Below are 20,317 nucleotides of genomic sequence, written 5' to 3'. Positions count from 1 at the left end.
GCCCGCGGCCGGCGGCTCCTCCTCCCACTCTGCTCCTCCTCCTTTTTCTCCTCCTCCTCCTCCTCCTCCGCCTCCTCCTCCTCCTCTTCCTCCTCCTCCTCTTCAATTCTCCCGGTGGCTCGGCTCGGCTCGCTGGCTTCGGAGAAACCCCTTCTCCAGTCGCCGACTCAGCGCCCAAGAGGGTCGCCTTGGGCAGGGGGCGCACCCCAGGGAGAGAAGGGGTTCAGGCAGCTTGGCCGCTGCGGGCACGTACCCCTTCCCGGGTGAACCCCGACTGCAGCCGTCGCCGCCCGGGCAGAGTTTGCGCCCCTGTTTTGCGCCCTGGGCGCGGAAGACGGGCGGGCGATGCCCGCGGCGTGAAAGCGCCCGCGGCGGGCGCCGACCTCTGCCCTCGTCTCCCGCCACCCCCCCTCTCCCCGTGCCCTTGTGACCCTGGCTTTGGCGCCGCCGCCCAGGCGCCCCGCGATGTAGCTGCCCCCACGCCTCGGCGGGAGGCGTCCTGGCCCGCGGGCGCCCGGGGCCCGGAGCCCGGCCTGGGGGCGCAGCCGAGCTCGGGCGGGGCCGGGGCCGCGGTGGCGATGCAAAGGGCCCGTTAGCGCCGGGAGCGCCAGGCAGCTGAGGCGGGGGGCAAGCCCTTCCTCTGAGGAGCCGCGCCCCCGGCCCCGCCGGTCCCGCCGCGATGCTGTTCCACAGTTTGTCGGGCCCCGAGGTGCACGGGGTCATCGACGAGATGGACCGCAGGGCCAAGAGTGAGGCTCCCGCCATCAGCTCCGCCATCGACCGCGGCGACACGGAGACGGTAGGCGCGCGGCTGTGGAGTCGGGGCTGAGAGCTGGGACCGGGCCGGGCCCGTCAGCGCCTCTGCTCCCCGAAGTTTGGGGAGAGTCCTTCGTGCCGCACGGGACTGAGCGCTGGGGATCCTCGGACAGGATGCAAGGCCGGTAGCTCCAGGCTCGGGGGAAACCCGGCTGCTGGGGCGGAGGAGGGAAACAAAATCTCGGACCCGGAGGGTGGAGGAGAGTGTTTCTCCTGAAGTGAAGCGAGGTCCCACCCGCGGCCGGGCGGCTCCTTTCTCCCCTACGCCAGGCGCTCCAGCCCCGGCTCTCCTCCACCACTCCGCTCCGGCTGCTGGCGCCGCCGCCCGCGCCTCCCGAGAAGGGCGAACCAGCCGGGAGGAAGCCCTGGGGCTCCAGCCGCTTTGAGTCACTTCTAGTCCCCCAGCAGCTGGGGCTCCCTTCCTAGCGCAGTTTCAGGGGCCGAAGTCTTCTGGGCCAGCACTTTTCGTTGATGGTGTCCTCGCGTCCCGGGCTGGCCCGACTTGCCCAGGCCAGGGCTGGGAGTTCAGGCTCCGGCCTGGCTCTCGCGGAAGGAGACTACATTTGGATCTCTACACCTGGCTCCGCCGGCCCAGCCCCAAATAGCCAGTTCTTGGCCTCAGACCTCCCCGGGGGCCAGACAACCAAACGCTGCCCAAGAAGCGGGCCCAAAAGTGACCTTTAGAGGCCGAGGAGGTGGGGAGCATTGGCGAAGCTTTTCAGTTCCGAGAGCAAGAGCGGCAGCCCAGTGGCTTCCCGGTCTCCGAGACCTTTTCCCCCTCATTAAACATTCCTTACTCCTCAGTTTGGTTAGGGATGAATTTGGTTTGGGCCTGTCCTGCATGCAGAGACTTTGAGGGTCCCCTTGTACCCTACTCACCATCTCCCAAGACTCAAGAGGGTCCAGCTAGTGTGCCAAAGGAGACAGAAGTTAGTTGCCCGACCTGTCCTGGCCTAAACCTTTCATCTGAGGATCCAGAGATCACTGGGGCTGGGGGCCAGGAACTCTACTGTCTCTCTGAAGTGAAGTCTGTGTGGACCGTGACCTTTAATGGTCACTTTACCCCATTTCTGGGGCCCAGATGGTGGTTTCTTTAAGAAACAGTTTGGGGAAAGCTCTTGGAGGGCTTGACTGAAATATAGTTATGGCTGTCCCAGTCCCTAACCAGCGGGAATATTTCTGGGGAAGGGCATAGGGTCAAGAAGCAGGAGACATAAGGCTGGAGAATCACCTAGACCAGGAGCCTGGGGCTTGGGCCCTTGGCAGCCTAGAACTAGGCCGTTGGGTCTGACCCTTAGCCACCGGGATTTGGGCCCTTTTGGGTGGAAGAAGCTGCTTCTCTCTCAGGCAGCCCTCTCTATGCGTTCAGGGCCGGCTGGGCCCACGGAGGGAGATGCGGGTACTGGATTTTTGGTGGCGGCGCGGCCACAGGCTGACGCAGGCGCGGCGGTCTCCCGCCTTCCTCCCTTCGCAGACCATGCCGTCCATCAGCAGTGACCGCGCTGCGCTGTGCGCGGGCTGCGGGGGCAAGATCTCTGACCGCTACTACCTGCTGGCGGTGGACAAGCAGTGGCACATGCGCTGCCTCAAGTGCTGTGAGTGCAAACTCAACCTGGAGTCGGAGCTCACCTGTTTCAGCAAGGATGGGAGCATCTACTGCAAAGAAGACTACTACAGGTAGCCCCCCACCAGGATCCGCTGGCCGTCAGGCCCCTCCCTATCTCAGGCACAATCTTGTCCCTCTTTTCTCCCTGTAGTCTCAGTAGAGGTTACTCTTCTCAGGACCCCCTTCTCCAACCCAGCAAGAACCTGGTGACATTTTAAAGTAGCAATTTGGGTGGCTCTTGGGAAGGTTCATGAAGTGTAGAGACCAGAAAAAGTCAGAAACTGCCCTCCCTTCTGAGCTTAGATCACGAATAACTTTGGGTGGGGGTCTTTGCATTCCTTTCCATGTGAAGTTTCTTGGGCCTACCAGAAGGGATAGAAATAGATACCCTCAAACCCAGACAGCCTAGGCTGGCTGGAACAAAGTTGGAGGGAGAACTTGGGGAGTGAGTGTGCTTCTGGGTCTTTTGGAGAGATGGGAGCTAAGGCTGGCCAGTATTAAAGAGCCATAATTATGAAGAGGTCCCAAGGTCCCTTCTCCTCTCCGAGCTTAGGGTTAGGGTCTGTTTATGTTCTCTCTGTGTGTCTCTGTCTCTCTTTCCCTGTCTCTCCATTTCTTCCAAATTACCAAGTTCTGTAGGATTCCCAGGCGCTGTTCTGGAGGGCAGGGGCAAAGGTTGAGGAAGGAGTAAGTGGGGGAGTTTCTCCCAGCTTGCAAGTGAAGGCTGTCCTAGGGCTTGCTCAGACTCTGGGTAAAATAGAAGCTCTTGTAGGATGAAAATGGTTAAGGGAAACTACTTCAGGGTAGGACTAGGTAGGCCTGGGTCAAAATCTAGTTCCCTCTCCCCCCCATCCTCCAAATGAAGGCTGGATTGTTGTTCTTGAGGAGGGGATTTTCCCCAGCGGCGGCAGCGGTGGCACCTGGAGGAGGGATATGGGGTGGGGGGGTTACCCAACCATTTGTCCCCACAGCCCCTCCTTCCATGGTCCCTACAGGCGGTTCTCTGTGCAGCGCTGTGCCCGCTGCCACCTGGGCATCTCGGCCTCGGAGATGGTCATGCGTGCTCGGGACTTGGTTTACCATCTCAACTGCTTCACGTGCACCACGTGTAACAAGATGTTGACCACCGGCGACCACTTCGGTATGAAGGACAGCCTGGTCTACTGCCGCTTGCACTTCGAGGCGCTGCTGCAGGGCGAGTACCCTGCGCACTTCAACCACGCCGACGTGGCGGCAGCAGCGGCTGCAGCAGCCGCCGCCAAGAGTGCGGGGCTGGGCGCCGCAGGGGCCAACCCTTTGGGTCTTCCTTACTACAATGGCGTGGGAACCGTACAGAAGGGGCGACCTAGGAAGCGCAAGAGCCCTGGTCCTGGGGCGGATCTGGCAGCCTACAATGCTGGTGAGTGCAAGGCGTACGGAGCGCCCCCGTCGGGTTGGGGGAAAGTGCGGCGACCACAGCCAGGAGCTGGAGTGAATGAATCATTGTGTCAGGCCTACAGAAGGTACCTTGGTCCTTAGCTTCCCAGGCCCTAAGCACCAGACGTCCTGAGAAGAGATAGTAGCTTCCCTGGGATTCGGCCGGTGCGCCCTGGGCTGGAGAGGTAGGAGAGGGTGCATTAGTACCTTGCCGCCCGAGGTGCAGGACCAGTCTCGAAGAAATTGGTTTTTGGAGGCGGCTTTTTTAGTTGGACTTTCCCTAGCTTTGCTGGGCAGAAAGTGTAGGAATAGAGAAAGCAAGGCGGCGCCGACACCAAACAGGCTCTGGGTTGGCTCGGCCGAGGGCGGGGAGCTGGGGCAGCCGGAAAGCGAGGCAGGGCAGCTAGGGTCCCAAGAGAAAGGGTAGACGGTGGCCGGGGGCACGAAGCGGGGCCTGGTCTGTGGCCGGATCGCGTGAAATGTCCCGAGTGCGGCAGGCTTGGGAACTCAGGCTCTGGATCCTTTATTAAGGGCCGCGGGTCCTTGTGCCGGCCTGATCCTTCTGCATGGCCAGGTCTCAGAGGTTTCCCGGGGCTCCTTCCTCCGAGTTCCCGGCGCCTGCTGGGGTGAGGGCGCCGACCCTCGGAAGCTGGCGCCGGGGGATGGGACCCGAGGCAGGCCTGGCTTCGCGCGGGGGGGTGGAGTGCGGGACTCGTTTCGCATTTCCGGCATCTTTGAACCTTGGGCCTTTCCTGGAGGAGCTCTGCCCCCTCCCGCGTCCTCCCAGCTCTGGACAGCTGCGGATGTTCTGAGACCCGACAAATTGAACCTTCAACATCTGCGCGAAGTCTGCAGGGCCGACAAAGGTTTATGACTCTCGGGGCTTCCGAACTAGAGTTTATTTGCAATTATGTTCTTTCTTTCGTTTGCGACAGAATCGGTTTTGGAGATTTTTGTTTTCTTCCTCCTTTTTCCCTTAATCTAATATACAAATGTGTGTGTGTGTAGGGGGGAAACCAAAACCAAAACAAACCCAAGACTGTGTAGAAGGCCGAGGTGGGGAAGGAGTCAAGGTTATTTTGATTGTTAAGAATCTGAACCAGCTAGCAAGAGAATAAGGGGCAAGTGGAGTGAGTCCCTTTTCGCTCCAACGAAATTGCCTGTTAAAGGATCGTGGTGCCCAGCTGGGGGTAGAGGATGCAGCCCCCGATTTGGTAAATGGTGAAGAGGCGGTAGGTTCAGCGGGTTTAAGATTTCTTGAAGTCACTACTAAAGACGCCATTCTTTAGAACTTTCATCCCACATCTCCCACCATCCGGAAAATAAAGACCAAATCCAGTCCAGGCCATGTCTCCTAAAAACAAGCTGCCTCTAGTTATCAAGTGGGGTCAGCTTCCTTGGGAAGTAGCCCAAGAACTGGGCTCCAGGGCACCTGGTGGGTGGGAAGTGGTTTAATGTTTTTCTGGGCTTGCAGGTTCTGCACCCTGCATGGAATTGTGCAGAAACAGGGTAGAGGTTTAGAGATTTATTTTTGCTTTTCACTGCTCAGTCTTTGCCTTCCCCAGGGAGGCCGCAGGGAGATACGGCTGGAGGCTGAATTTCAGAGAAGTTGGCACCTTTCTAGAAGAGATCCCTCACTCAGCTTTCGCATTTTCTCTTTGGCTCCTGTCTTTTCTTTCGGTTCTCTCAGTCCCCCTTCCCCCTCTGTCTCTCTCTGTGTCTGTCAGTCTCTCTGTCCTTGTTTCTCCGTTCCCTCGCACGGGTCTCTGGCCTTGGCTTGGGCTCCCAGTTCTGAGAGGAACCGCGTTGTGCGCGCCGGCAGTGGCGGTGCGGTGCGGCTAGCTTATTTGGGGATCCCGAGACAAGGTTGGGGATAAAGGGTGACTCCTGGTCCTCTCAGGACACAGCCCCAGGCCTCCTGAGGTCTGGTTTCTGCCCCCTTTCATTCTTCCCTGTGCCGGCAGGAGAGAAATGGCCGCAGTCTGGGCCAGGGGCAGCTGGGATTGGAAAGCGGGGACCCTGGAGGGTGCGGCAAGTGTCTGCGTGCGTGCGAGTGCTTGCTTCTGACTGTGAGGACACCAGCTTGTTTGTGTGTGTCCCACATCCAGGGGCCCAGTCACAACGATTCCTTGCAAATCTGTAGTTCTGAGGGACCGTCCCGAGGGCAGTGAGCTGGGGGCCCAGTGGGTAAGGGGCTCCGTGGGTGCGCCCGCCTGGCCCTCGGCTTAGGGACCGGCAGCTGGGGCCGCAGCCGCAGGGTCCGGGAAAGTCCTTCCGGGGCGGGGGCCACCACCGACCGCCCTCCTCCTGCGGCCCCTCAGGTCGGAGCGCTGCCCCTGCCCCTGCCCCGAGGCCGAGGCGGAACTGAAACCTCCCCCAAGCCCGAGCGGGGGCGCCGGGACCAGGCCCGAGCCGGCCAGGGGCCCAGGCCGAGCACTTTGCGCGGGGTTCGCTAGCCATGGCGACGGGAGTCTGATACGGACCGGCCGGACGCCCGGGCGTCCCCCAGCCCCAGCTTTTTGTGTGTGTGTGCCTGGCGGCGTAATTACTGATTTGATTCCAATCCATTATTTAGACAATTGAACCTACAATCTTGTCTTTAGTAAAATGAGGCGAAGTCAGATTTGATTACAGGTTCAGTCCCAGCGACAAGAGCTCGAAACCCGATGGGTTAATAACAGATCACGAGTAAATTATTCATGATTTTACGAGCTCTTTAGCTCCATTGAATCGGCCTAATTGAGAGGAAAAAAAAAAAAAAAAAGGAGAGCGAAAGCCCGAGTCCTCCCCCTCCCCTCAGCCCCTCGCTCCTCCCCGGATCCGATCTTGGGGCGTCTCAAGCTGACCCTGGGCATTGGGGACGCCGACGAGGGGTCAGGGGCTCCGGCCAAGCCTGGCCCCACAGCCGCCTCCCTGGCCACCCTCTCTTCCCCAGCGCAGCCCCTCCCCCACCGCTGGCCGGCCTCGCCTCGCTACCTTGGGCCACTCCTTCCCTCCCCTCGGCTCTTCCCTCCGTGCCCCTTCGCTCACTCCCAGCTAGTAACGGTTTGGCTTCGTAAAAGTCCTTCCTTGCAGAACCTGGTCTCTTTGAGTTCTGGGATTGGATTCAGTCATCCCCATCCTGCACCACACATTTCCCCTTATTTCCTGGACTTGCTTTACCCCCTCTGGCTCCATGTCTCTCTTTTTTCTTTTTCTTTGTAGCTGTCCCTCTTTGGTTCTCCCATCTCCATTGCTTTTCCCTCTCTCTTTCCTCTCTGTCCATCTTCCCTCCGTACTCCCTCTTCTTTTCTCTCTCTCTTTTCTGTCTTTCCACCTCTGTTTTTTTCTCTCTTTGCTCTTTCTGTCTCCCTCCCTCGCACCACCTTCCCCCACATAGGCCGCACTCAGGGCACATCCCTTGGGCCCACAGGGCGCCGGGTTCCCCACGGAGCTCATTAACAGCAGAGAGGCCCGGGTGGGGGCTGGGCGGTGGGATGGGCCCAGAGATTCCCCCCCCCCCCCCCCGCCCCGTGGGGAGGCCTGGCTCACCCCGGTGGAGCTGGGGACTGGGAGAAAGAGAAGGGTTGATCCCCTTAGCAGATTCATCACACAGTTCCCACAGATGGGATTCCGAGTCATGCTCTGATCCCCTTTAAATTCTTCACTTGGTGCCACTGGTGGAAACACAGGACTCTTGGGCGGATGGAGGACCTGGTTGCCTAGGTTCATGCGGAAAGGGACCCTGAAGTGGTGTCCCCTCTAGCAGACAACTCCATCATTAGGGGCAAGACCTTTATTCTGAAAATTCTTGCTGCAAGAGGCTATCCCTCACCTATATGGGGAGGGGGAGGTCACCAAGGGTGCAAGAGTACTTCTCAGGTAGTGTTGTCTGATGAAACACAGGACCTTCAGTTAAATTTGAATTTTGAGTAAACAGTGGATACATTTTTTTTATGTAAGTATACCCCATGCAATATTTGAATTTCAGATAACGAATAATTTTTATCATATGTGTATCCCATGTAACATTTGCATGTTAGGTAAACAACATATACATTTTGAGTACAGATGTGTCATGTGCAATATTTGAACTTTAGATAAATAGCAAATAAAATTCTAGTATAGGTATGTACCATACATTTGGGCCATTTTTTTCAGTAAACAAAAATTAATTGGGCAACTTGTACATTTATTTGCTAAATATGGCCCTTCTATTATGGGCATGTAATAAATATTCTAATGGACAGGGCACAAGATATCTTCCCAGATCCCTACTTTAGCAGGACTGAATTTGAACCTCCTAGGAGGCTTTCTTCAAAGCAAGACCCTAAAGGTGGGATGACTTGATATGTGATGAGACAATCTTGAGACAGATCACCAATGTCCCCATCAGCTGCTAGGTTGTTGAGCAACTTTCCAAGGTCCATGGTTCTACTCAGGCCCCTCACCCTAGTTAGGGTCCCAGCCAAGAGAATCAAGGTTTATCCTGCCTCCCTTTGTGGTGTGGTGCTAGGAAGCAGGGAGGACAATGTTGAACCTGGGCTGTCATTACCAGAGCAAGTGGTTTCATTTCCCTTGTGGTTGGTTTCTTCATCTCTAAAATGGGAACAGTAGTAGCTACCTCTCTTAACAGTACTGATGGCACAATGATATATGTGCAAGGTAGGTGTCTAACACATGTTAATTTCTTCCTTCATCTTCTTTTCCTTTTCATTAAGATCTCTATGGCTGTCTTTGTGAGACAGCCACGGGTCCCTTAACTTCCCTGAGCCTCATTTGCTCCATTTGTAAAACTAGGAAATAACCACCTCATTGGGCAGTGGTAAAGATTAAACTATAAAATACAATTTCCAATCTTAGGCCCAGTGCCGGAGGCCCAGGGTGGCTTAGTACTTTGGGGTGTGGGAACTGATGAAAGAAAATGAAAGTGAGTCTGTCATTAGTGACTCCTGGGTGCCAGTGCCAGACACTGTAGGGGAAGAATGGTGATAGCCCCCCCCCCCTTTCCTTGAAGAGTACCAGGGAAACGGGAGAGAGTGGGCCCATGGTCTGCACTCTGTACTGCTGCATCCACAGACAAGTGACTTTCCTTTCTGAGTCTCACTTTCAACATCTGTAAAAGTGAAAAACAATACCTATGGCTTATAGGACTGTTTTAAGGATCCAATGGAAAGGCGTGTGTAGAGCTCTTTAGCACATCATCTGGAGTCCAATAAGCCATCAACAAGTGGTAGCTGTTGCTGCTGCTGCTGCTGCAGCTATTCCTGTAACACAATGACTCAGAATGGTTTTGGATTCTCCCAGAGTTGGGAATGGAATCTTGCATTTCTTAGCTCAGTGATCCTGGACAGGTTACGCTCCCAAAGCTTCATTTCTCCATCCATAAAATAGGGTTCATATCCTCATCTCAGCGTGGTGCGTGCACACAGGGCGGATCAGAGGATAGAAACATTTGGCAACGGTTCGGGAGGGTGTGGACTTGGCATTGGCCATGTGAGCAGGGTCATGAAATTCACCTGCCACCTCTGCGTCCCTTCCCCAGCGCTGAGCTGCAATGAGAACGACGCAGAGCACCTGGACCGCGACCAGCCATACCCGAGCAGCCAGAAGACAAAGCGCATGCGCACCTCCTTCAAGCACCACCAGCTTCGGACCATGAAGTCTTACTTTGCCATTAACCACAACCCCGACGCCAAGGACTTGAAGCAGCTCGCGCAAAAGACTGGCCTCACCAAGCGGGTCCTCCAGGTCAGCCTGGGTGGGGTCGAGGGCGTCTGCAGCCGCCACAGCCTTGGGTGGAAACTCACGGGGGCCATGGACCTTGAGCCTTCCACACTTCTGTCGTCTTCTTTCTCTTTCTTCATCTCTTCAGTCTGACTCCGAATTTAAATCTTTTCCCCCCTAACTTTAGCGTCTTCTATTTTCACCTCTCCATTCTGTGTGTGTGGTCCTCTGTCCTGTCTCCATACTTGGTCTCTTTTCTTTCTTGTAAACAATTTGTAGTTGTTTTTATTATCAAGCAACACTCAGATATATTCACCTTATAAAAGGCTCTCGTTTTAAATCAATCCGGAGCCTCCTTTGTCCCAAGGAGATAGCTCCTAGCTTGCTCCCACCAGCCGTTCCTCTCTTTTCTTTTTGCCTCTGTCTCATTCACCTCTTCCTCTTTTTTCTTCTGGCATCTCTCTTGGCTTATCTCCTGCCCTTTTTGGCTGTCTGCCAGACTCTCCCAAAAGGTCTGGTGTTGTCCTGGTGTGTGGGCAGATCCCCTGGGTGACTGGGAGGCCTACCTGGTGGGGTCTGCTAGGGGATTGGATAAATGGCTGGGTGCCGGACTGAGCCCAATTGCATGTGTATGTGAAGGCACTTTCTTGATAGACAGGATCTAGAATTTTCACCAAAGATGTTAAGAACACTAGTCTGGGGGCGGGTCCTCTCCGGTTCCTGGACAACCCAAACTTGTGACACAGCTTTGGCCTCACCTATTCTCAATTCTTCTACTTCTCAGCTCACTCATTTCATGGTCCTGAGCCGGTTGCTTAACTTTTCTGAGCCTCAGTTTCCTCATATGCATGATGGATTCAAGAAATCATGCTAAGGGGTTATTGGAGGAGCTGTGGAGATCATGTGGGTGTCCACAGCAATGCCTGACACTGTCGTTCAGTGGATGGTAGCTAATAATCTCATTAAGTAGATTAATTAACTGATATTAATTAACTTGTAAGAATGATCCTTCTGGTTGCTAGACTTCAGTTTCCCATCTAGAAGGAAGGAGAATACCCCCTTTTCTAGCAAGTTTAACCAATTTATTCTTCAGGAAATGCGTTTCTAGTGTTAGCTATGTAAGAGGCATGTAAGCTGACACCTGTCACAGAAAAGGAGAGGCACTGGAATTCCAGTTCTGGTCAGTCTGACCCATCTTCCAACCCCTGGCCTTGGGCTTAGGGCTGGGTGGTGACGTTGAGGGAGTGACAGTGCCTGATAAATCTGCAGGGTTGCAACCCTAAGAAAGTTCCTGTGAGTCTGTCAGCAAGACAAAACTTTTGTGGGAAGATGCCTGTCCGTAGTGGGTTGGGACTCTGAGCCCGGAGTCCAGAAGCTGGGGTCCTGTTCTCCCGAGGATTGGGGGCGGCTGGACTGGTGGGCCTGGGTGAGGTAGCGAGAGAGGCAAGGGCCAGCCAATGGGAGGTTGATGCGCCTCTCTGGGCCCGCCCTTCGCGCTGGGGGGGGGCGGGTTTTTTTTTTTTTTTTTGCCTTTAGTTCCATTGCCTGGGCTCTTCAGCAGGTGGTGGGCACTGCTTCGCCAGTATGGTCTTGGGTCCCCACCTCGTGCGTTTCCTTTGGACTTTACCTTCTTGGGGTTAGGTCAGAGACCCTCGTTGGCGCCCCTGACCTTCAGCCCTGGTCGAGTTTGGACTGAAGACCCGGGGCTGCCACCTTTTCTCAGGTTAGTAGGCTACTTCTTGTCTCCCCCATCCAGATGTCTTGTGAAGGGTTTGGCGGGGTGGGATGGAGGTGGGAGGGACTTGGACTCAGGCAGAGCTGGATTCAGGAAGATGTGAACTTAGTTCACTGGCTGTGTGTCTTGAATAAATGAGTTACCCTCTCTGAGCCATAGCTATCTCATCTGTAAAAAGAGCACCCAACCTCTGCCCTGCTATCTAGACCTAAGTGAAATAGTCAGTACCCACAGTTGAGTGAGGAACCAGTTTATGCTGGTCTTGCAGAGGCAAGAGACTTGATTCCCTTGGCCTATAAGCAAATTAGATTTTTAGCATAGTTATCTCTTATTCTTTCATCTGACTAAACATCTATTGGCTCTGGGAATGAACTGCTTCTGGCTCTGAAGAAATTCACCTATTAAGCATAGAGAGACTCACATAAATCAGTTTTCTCTTATTGTGATTGGTTGTGTGAGGTAGGGCAGATCTTGGGGGAGGGCAGAGGAGAGACCAACCACCTACATGTCAAGAATCATGCTCCCCCTTTCCCCACTGTAGAGATGAGAACATTGAGGCCAGAAGGAATTCTATTTGCCCAGTCATACTTTGCTAGTAAGTAGCTGAGCTGGAGCCAGGCTTGTCTGACCAACGGTCATAGTTCTTTCTCCTCTGAGTAGTAAACTGATATCATCCTAGCCTGTGTGTTCCAGAGAAGGGGCATAGCCATAACCCTGCTCTCCCCTCTTTCTAGACCTTCAAGTCTCCTGCACACATCCTCACTGCTCCCTGGCAGCATAACTGCTTGGGGTTATGCATCAGTTTGCAAAGCATCTTTCTCCCCATGCACCTGCCTCACCTTAATGTTTTCCTGCCTCTTTTACAGCTGAGAAGCTTAAGACCTAGCAGGGGGAAGTGACTTGCTCTAGGTTTCAGGAACCAGGCATTGGCAGGGTGGGGCTTATTCCAGTGTCCTGATTGCTGCTGGGACATCTGGGGGATCTGGGACAGGAGCTCTTTGGGGTGAGGCACCTGGCAGCCAGGCTTTGGAAAGCAAAGGACTGGTTCAAATCCTCTCTGATTACCAGCAACATAATTTGGGTGCTTCTGTTTTTCTTCTCTGAACCTGATTCCTTATTTGTGAAATTAGTTTCTACCTTGAGGAGTCTGACAGTGAGTAGAAAAGACCCCAGTGTGGTGCCAGCTGGAACACACTAGGTGTTCCTTCACAGGGTGGGGGTGGTTCTAGGCTATTACTGGATCTAATGCATGAGCACCATCAGGATGATAGACCATGTCTTGGTGGGAAAGATGGAACAGGTGGCAAAGATCTCACTGCATAAAGAGTGCTCAAATTTGTCATCAGCAGCATGACAGCCACAACCCTTACTCTCCAACAGTGGGTAAGGTGACAGGGAGACAGAATGGTCCCTGGACAGAGTTCTGTTATGAAGTTAAACCTTGCAAATGTGTCTAGATTGTTCCTCAGCACACAGATGCCAGTAAGATGTCTTTGGCTTGGGGGAGGGGTGATGAGCTAATTGATTTGGGTGGGTAGGATCTCTTTGGGGATTCCTGGTGTGGCTTTGAAAATAAATATATTTTTACCAAGGATAGTTCTTTATGCTGGGCATGGTGGTGCATACCTGTAATCCTAGCTACTAGGGAGGCTGAGGCAGAAGGATCGCAAGTTCAAAGCCAACCTCAGAAACTTAGGAAACTGTCTCGAACAAAACAAAACAAACTTGTTTAGTATTCTGGGTTTCAATCCCCAGAACAACAAAACAAAACAAAAAACATTCTTCAGGAGCTGGGGGTGTAGCTCATGGTAGAGCATGTATGTAGTACTTGTGAGGTACTCCTAGCACCAGAAAGTTGACATATATACATAAATAAATAAAACTCTTCAGATGACTGGTTCGTCATCATTAACCTGTGAGAGAACTCGGGAGCTGAGAACACTTAGTTCTCTCTTCACTCACATGTATCACACAGATAGACTTTCTGCCACATGCTTGGCACTGAGACACTGAGAATTCAGCAGTAACAAGTGAACAGTCCCTGTGTAGCAAGGTGTATAAATAATTGAAATGGTGACCAGACTAAACTCTTTAGTTTGGAATATCTTATACTAAAAGCATCTTTTAAATTATTCCAGAATCAAATAAGTCTGAGAAGTGCTAAAAATTGACTGTGTCTTTCTTTTGGAGCATGTTAGCATCAACACAGACATTGAGAAATCTTGAAAAGACTCAATTTTGGTACTAAACCCAAGGGTGCTTTACCACTGAGCTACAGCCCTAGGTTTTTTTTTTTTTTAATATTTTAAAGCAAGGTCACTCTAAGTTGCTGAGGGTCCTGCTAATTTGCTGAGGCTGGCATTGAACTTGTGATTCTCCTACCTCGACCTCCTGAGTTGCTGGGGATATAGGCATATGCCATTGCACCTGACAAGACTTGATTTTGTCTAATCTAATATTTCCCAAAATTTATATGGCCACAGAACTCTTTTTATTTTGTATTATTTATTGGGGCTGGGATTGAATATTTAACTCTTGGGGGAAAAAATTGAAGAAATCCTAGGGAAAAAAAAAAGTGTGTGTTGCAATGAGAGCATGTGACAGAGGGACCTGAGCCAGTGATGGCAATAGGGAAGGCTTCCTTGAGGAGGAGGTGAGGTTTCAACTATGGCCAATTACTTCATCTCTTTGAGCCTCAGTTTTCCCACCTGTAAAAAGGTCATTGTCCTTCCTGTCAAATATGCAGGACAGCAATGAGTGGCAGATGCAGTCATGGCCGGCTGGCATGAGTAGAGAGGGCTGGAGTTTAAGAAGATGGGTGGGTGGAGCAGAGTGGATCATCTCCTTGTTCCTTACAGCTACCCCAGAAGCCACAGAAATCATGTGGCATGGTCCAATCTTCTTTCTGTTCAAGTGGGGAAACTGAGGCAGAACCAGAGGCAAGGGACCAGCCAACTTTCATGTTGCTAGTCACTGGCTGAGCCAGGACTGGAAGCTACATCTCATGCTCTTTCCACTGCCCATTGCTGCTTTTCAGAAGTTCATTCATTTACTTGTAGGCTTACTCAGGGCTACGAGGCAGAAAGGATAGGTACTTTTTATGGCAAACAGTCTTGGATTCCAAGCTCAGGTTGGCCTCGGTGTGGCCTTTGACTTTACCTCTGAACCTCTCTGGACTTTAAATCTTTAAATTGGGATTCATAACAGACAGAACGAACTACTTGGTTTTTCAGAGGGGTAAACTGTGATGTGTACAGGGACACGGTGCCTGACGCAGAGTAAAAAGCACACAAGTTAGCACTACTATTCACTCAACCCATAGTGCTGATTCTTAATCTTTATCATTCTCTGCCATCGTCATGAAGACGATGTGGATAGGGCCCTGAACCAACAACCTCTTAGGAAGGGACTTTTTTGATGTGTTACTGGGGATTGAACCAAGGGGCCCTCTGTCACTGAGCCACACCCCCAGCCCCCTCCCCACTTTTTTTTTTTTTTTTTTTTTTGAGATAGGTCTGGCTAAGTTCCTGAGGCTGGCCTTAAACTTGCCATTCTCCTATCTCAGTCTCTCAAGTTGCTGAGATTACAGGCATACGTTGCCACAGCAAGCTGGGAGGGGATTATTTGAAATATCTAAGAGAGAAAGCTAGCCAAGCTCTGCTTAAGGAGGGGAAAAAAGCCCCACACGAAACCCCAGGGTAACCTGACTTTTAATTGAGTTTCTGGATTTTCTTCTACCAGATTTCCAGTGCCTCAGATCCCGTAAAGCAGAGCAGGCAGTTGTGGAAGATGGTGGCGTTGTTTACAGATGCATTGTTACAGGCAATGCCTGAGAAATAGCCAACAGCTGGCAGCTAACTGGTTCCAGACCTTCCCAAGGCCTTAGAGCCCCTGAAGGATGAGCTACGTACCATCCCCGGCCCCCAGGTCACCTGCTCCTACTGAAGATGGCCAGGGTGGTACCAAGACTGCAGCCTTTCTCGGAAAGCCACTGGGGGCCTTCTCTGTTATTTTTTCTATCAGCTAGTCCCTGGGTCAGACAGGTATAGTCCCTGAAGATTGTACAGCCTGCCAGGGAAGGACCTCTCCACCCGTGGAAGAGCACATAGGGTGGTTCTAGAAGCAATGGGCTGGTTGGCAAGCCCTGGGAGGGGCAATGAGCTTCCATTGGGCAGAGAGCCAGAGAAAGGTTGCTTTTCCCTGGGAAGATCCAGCCTACGGGACAGGAGCTGACTTTCCTCACTTCACAGGGTCCACATTTCTCTCTTTAAGACTTGTGGCTGTGCTTCTAAATTGAGCCCAAATTGTGTCAGAGGACCAGAAAGGAAGGCTTGAGGCCACAGGCCCCTGCAACGGGGGTGGTCCCAAAGGAAGCTGGGAGCTAGGAGTCAGCCCAGCCCATCCCTGCCTGAGACACTGGGAAGACAGACTGATGCAGACACATCTGGAAATACGTAACTGGACACCCTAGAGTCTGTAGACTTCCCCAAAGCCCTTTGTTTTATGGGGAGGCTCCTGGCAGGGTTTCCCTGGCAGGGAAGTTCAGGGGCCCTGCCTTCCAGGCTCCTTTTCTTTGGGAGGCATAACCCTCGCCTCCCAGCAGCCTGGATTTCCTGGGCTTCTCCCAAAGCACTGTACTGTCTTCAGGGTATAGTGTGTGTGTGTGTGTGCGTGTGTGTGTGTGTGTGTATGCACTCATTCAAATGATTGAGGGGTCTATGTAGGTGTCTGTGTACGTCTCCATGAGTGTGCACAGGAACGTTTGTGAAGGTGTGCGGATGGACGTGCCCTTGGAGATTTGAAAGTCAACCCATGCTCTGTCTCTCCGCTGTTCACATTCATACCACGCTCAGTTCTCTCTCTGCACCCTTCCCCACCTCCCTCATACACGGATCCCGGATGTGGCAGGATGGGAGAGGGAATCTCCACCTTACAGTCTCCATGGTCTTGCTGTAATCCAACAACCATTTCTGCTCTGCCCCAGGGACCCAGGATACCTGGTGGCTTCTCCACCTGAGGGTAGGGAATAGAATGGGTGCCTCTTTTTTTCTTTTTAATGACTTCTCATTATTATTGGCTACTTCCTACATGTTTTTTATCTCATTCCCAGACTGACTGACCACGAGTCACTTAAAACATTATGCCCGTAAGAACCCATGGGATCTATTGTCTGTTTAAAAGAGGCTGCCAAAAAGAAAAAAAAAAAAATTGTTTGATGTGTCCAATAGAAATGCAACATAAAACACATATTTAAAGTTGCTAGCAGTTACACTGAAGAAGTAAAAAGAAAGTGATAAAATTGATTTAATACTATATGTTGTCTAACTCACTGTGTTCAAAATATTATCATTTTGACATGAAATCAATAAATTATTACTGAGATATTCCACCTTTTTTTCCTTTCTTTCTTTTTTTTTTAATTCTAAATCTTCCTATCTGTTGTGGTTTTCACGTACAAATGGGCCACATTTGGTAGTGATAGTTCAAGGTCTCAAGTATCAGTACTGTGGCCAGCAGCTCAGTTCTGGAACCTTCTAACAGACACACAAACCAGTAAAAGCCCATGGAGAAAATGAAATTTATTCTTTTATCAAGGACAAAATATCCCCTCCCTTCCCAAAAGGGAGATTAGGATCGCGCAGCAGCGGGAGAGCTGAGCCAGGCGGCCCAGCTCCCGGCCGCCTTCCCCTAACCAGCCCTTCCCTGTCCCCCACGCAGGTCTGGTTTCAGAACGCCCGGGCCAAGTTCAGGCGCAACCTCTTACGGCAGGAAAACACGGGTGTGGACAAGAGCGCGGACGCGGCGCTGCAGACCGGGACGCCGTCGGGGCCGGCCTCGGAGCTGTCCAACGCGTCGCTCAGCCCGTCCAGCACGCCCACCACCCTCACAGACTTGACTAGCCCCACCCTGCCGACTGTGACGTCCGTCTTAACTTCTGTGCCTGGCAACCTGGAGGGCCACGAGCCTCACAGCCCCTCACAAACGACTCTTACCAACCTTTTCTAATGACTCGAGGCCCCCCAAGCCCCACGATTTCTTTAAAAAAGAAATTATCTTTAGTTGAATTCCAAGTGTATTTTAAAATAGAGGCTTTGAGCAACTAACTAACCACATTTTAGGATCTCGCCTGGAAACAGAGGAAAAAAAAAAAAAGATTGTGTCGGCTGAAGCAGTGGTGTGCACTGAGGAATTACTTGGAAGATCTATCCGCAACACAACATTTGTGTCCCTGTACAGTTTTGTGGACTGAGCGAGGAAAAACAACAAATAATTTAAGTTGGCTAGAGCTTCTGTATTTTCAAAGACTGCCACGTGCCTTAGGAATACTGTTTTATCTCCATACTTTGAATGACTTGTTCATTTTTCTCTCCCTCTTTTTCTCTCTGTATATTTATGACCAGAGCAAACATGTAAAAAACAAAAAGCAAAAAAACAAAAAACAACAAAAAAAGTTTGTTACTTTGAATAGTCCTAAAAAGAAAAAAAAAAAAAAAAAAGGAAAAAAATCAAATCCCCTCCAACGGTCGCTTTGTTGTTTTAGAATTTTAAGGTGGAAGTCTGTTCGAATATCAGAATTTGTAAAATCTAACCAGTAATAAAACCACTTATCGAAACTATTTGGTACTGCTGCCATTGAGTGGGTGACATTCACAGGACTGAAGAGTTTTACTGAAGCCCAAAGATAAATTCTAGGTCCTATTTATCCAATATTCTCGGTCCCCCTCTCTCTGCCAGGTTTTGGACTGGTTGTCACCATCCGGAGACATCCCGTTCCCACTCTCAAGGAATTCAGAGCAGTGACAGAGATCAGAGATGATATCGACACGTTGTGAGAGGTGCACAGGTGGAAGATGTGTCAGCAAAGTGCCATTCATTTATTTGCTTGTTCTTTCCAATATTCGATGAGCACATGCATGCTTTCCCTACGGCGGTCAGAGGCCCTCGCCTGGCTCCTGGCTGGGCTGGAAGGTGTGTCAGGCCGTTACAGAGGCCTTCTGAAAAATGTGCCTGAGCAGCGACTGCCATCACCAAGGGCAGCCTAGGCCCCACTTTTCCTAATGTCACAAATTCTAAAATTTCCCAAGAGAGCAAAAGCAAATAGATCTGATTCCTTTACTGAGGCTTCCAGGGAACCTCTGAAACCCAAAGAGAAGACCGACCCACAGAGGATGGCAGTTCAGAGCCAGGCAGGGGAGCCTGCAGTTTCCGTGGTTGAGCAGTGTGAGCTGAGGGAAGCCGTTCCACCTTTTGGGCCTCAGTTTCCTCAGCTTGAAGATGAAGATGGTGGCCCTGAATGGCAGTTGTAATGAGGGCAAAGTAAGGTATATTACAGGGCCTAGCCAAGGGGGTGGCATATGGTAGTGGCTCCGTGCATTTTATTGAATGACAGGTGATAGGATGTAAGGACTTTGCAGGTGGAGAGCAGGCAGGTGTACATCCAGGCCTTGCTGGCACTGCTGGATGCCTTGGGCAGGTGGGTGGGGGGTCAAGACATCTTCCACCCCTCGTTTCCTACTCTGAGCTCTTCTGCAGAGTACTCATTGGATGCCAGCAATTACCCACCATCTTGCCTCAGTGGTCCACAAAATCCAGAGGAAAATTCATGGCTACCTTGAGGGAGAAAGGGGGCAGGCAAGATGGAACAGGAGGACAATCTGGCCAGGAGTGGGGTCTCTCTCTCCCTCCGCCCTCTGCCATCATGGCCTGGACAGGGAAGAAGGGAATGGGGTGTGGATAGGCCAAGGATGTTAAAAGCCTAGACTGAATCAATTTTGAAAAAAAAAATTTTAAAGTCTGCACGCACGCACACACACACGCACACACACACACACACACACAGAGTGATTGCTGTTTAATGTCTGGCAAATAATAAAAACACAGTAAGTGTTTGGTGAATTTATATAGTGACATGCACACATCCAAAATACACAGGCTGGTTAATGTTTTCCAAAGTAATGCATGCATGAAACTATCACCCAAATCAAGATATAGGACATTATAGCATTTGGAAGTTTCCCTTGGTCCCCTTCCCTGTCAATCTTTTCCGAGATATCTCCTAGTCTGACTTCTCATATTAGAGATTAGTTTTATGTAGTTTTGGTCAATATATTTTTGCTGAATGGATTCAGGAGACTTAGCAAGATGAGCTACCTTGCCTGGAGTCCCATGGCTAGCTGCCCAGATCCTGGATCTCAACCTCCAGCAGAAGATTACATCCATTCAAGCAAAGGGGTTAAAAACCTCAACTTCTCTACCTGTCCAATGGGGTAGTGGGATCCTATCTCCTTCAGGACCACAAGAAGATGTAAGCAGATGGCCTGGCCAATGGATGGCCCCATGGACACACAGTGACTTCAGTACCCCCAAGGAGTCATTCATGTGTCCCAGACACACACACGTGGGCTTTCTCAAGGCACCCATGGAGAGAGAGACCACAGGCTAAGGTGCTCACATCCAGACAGCACCTCACAAAGACACACAGAACAGATGCTGCCAACAGATGTAAACAGGCTTAGACGCTCACAAATAGACCCAGACACACACCCAGACCACCCCACATGGGGAGACCTGCGCACAAACCCAGACGTGCAGGCACCCAACGTTTGCAGGCACCCAGACGCCCCCGCATAGCCTGGCTGTGCCCCTTGCTCAGGCCCAGACAGAGCTGAGCCTGATCACTATCTCATCTGTCAGCACTGCCACCCAGATGGAGAGGGCCCGGAATGATGCCCGGGGGTCCCCCGCCCCCTACATGCTTAGAAGGCAGGCCTGTTGTTGGGCCAGGGATGGGGACACCGCAGGGGAGGTGCTCCTCTCCCCAGATCCAGAAACAGACACACAGAGACTCCAAAAGATGGAGACAGGGGGCGGGGGCCGCAGGAGAAAAAGAGGGAGAGCCTGGGAGACCCAGAAAGAAAGACAGTGACAGAGAGACAGAGGCAGAGATGAGATGAAGGGATAGAGAGGCAGACAATAGACAGAGAGGGGGAGGGACAGCGAGGCGGAGAGCCAGATTGAGAAGGGAAGCCTCAGAGATC

The 20,317-nt window shown here is 52.0% G+C and overlaps 1 protein-coding gene across 3 annotated transcripts; it reads left to right on the top strand.

Moving 5' to 3' along the window:
- Positions 1 to 679: 679 nt before the first annotated feature.
- On the top strand, positions 680 to 17,285 carry Lhx2 (LIM homeobox 2). 3 transcript variants are annotated; one of them, XM_076843113.1, is made up of 5 exons: positions 680 to 799; positions 2,291 to 2,493; positions 3,418 to 3,821; positions 9,363 to 9,568; positions 16,998 to 17,285. In XM_076843113.1, exons 1-5 carry the CDS (start codon positions 680 to 682, stop codon positions 17,283 to 17,285), a joined length of 1,221 nt encoding a protein of 406 aa, XP_076699228.1. The 3 variants fall into 3 exon arrangements, with proteins under 3 accessions (XP_076699228.1, XP_076699229.1, XP_076699227.1); XM_076843114.1 differs by having other exon boundaries at positions 3,418 to 3,825; positions 9,370 to 9,568; XM_076843112.1 differs by having other exon boundaries at positions 3,394 to 3,821.
- The last annotated feature ends 3,032 nt before the right edge of the window (positions 17,286 to 20,317 follow it).

The sequence above is a fragment of the Callospermophilus lateralis genome, chromosome 2 (genome assembly GCF_048772815.1).
Source record: "Callospermophilus lateralis isolate mCalLat2 chromosome 2, mCalLat2.hap1, whole genome shotgun sequence".
Taxonomy (NCBI): Eukaryota; Metazoa; Chordata; class Mammalia; order Rodentia; family Sciuridae; genus Callospermophilus; species Callospermophilus lateralis.
Note: the sequence above shows the minus strand (reverse complement) of the source record. Positions and strands in the feature narration are given on the sequence as shown.

Bases quoted from the DNA above. Each gene is read 5' to 3' on its own strand.
- Lhx2 (XM_076843112.1), top strand. From the start codon at position 680: ATGCTGTTCCACAGTTTGTCGGGCCCCGAGGTGCACGGGGTCATCGAC. The intron at 800-2,290 runs GTAGGCGCGCGG...CTCCCTTCGCAG, and splicing joins ACCGCGGCGACACGGAGACG to ACCATGCCGTCCATCAGCAG. The intron at 2,494-3,393 runs GTAGCCCCCCAC...TTGTCCCCACAG, and splicing joins TGCAAAGAAGACTACTACAG to CCCCTCCTTCCATGGTCCCT.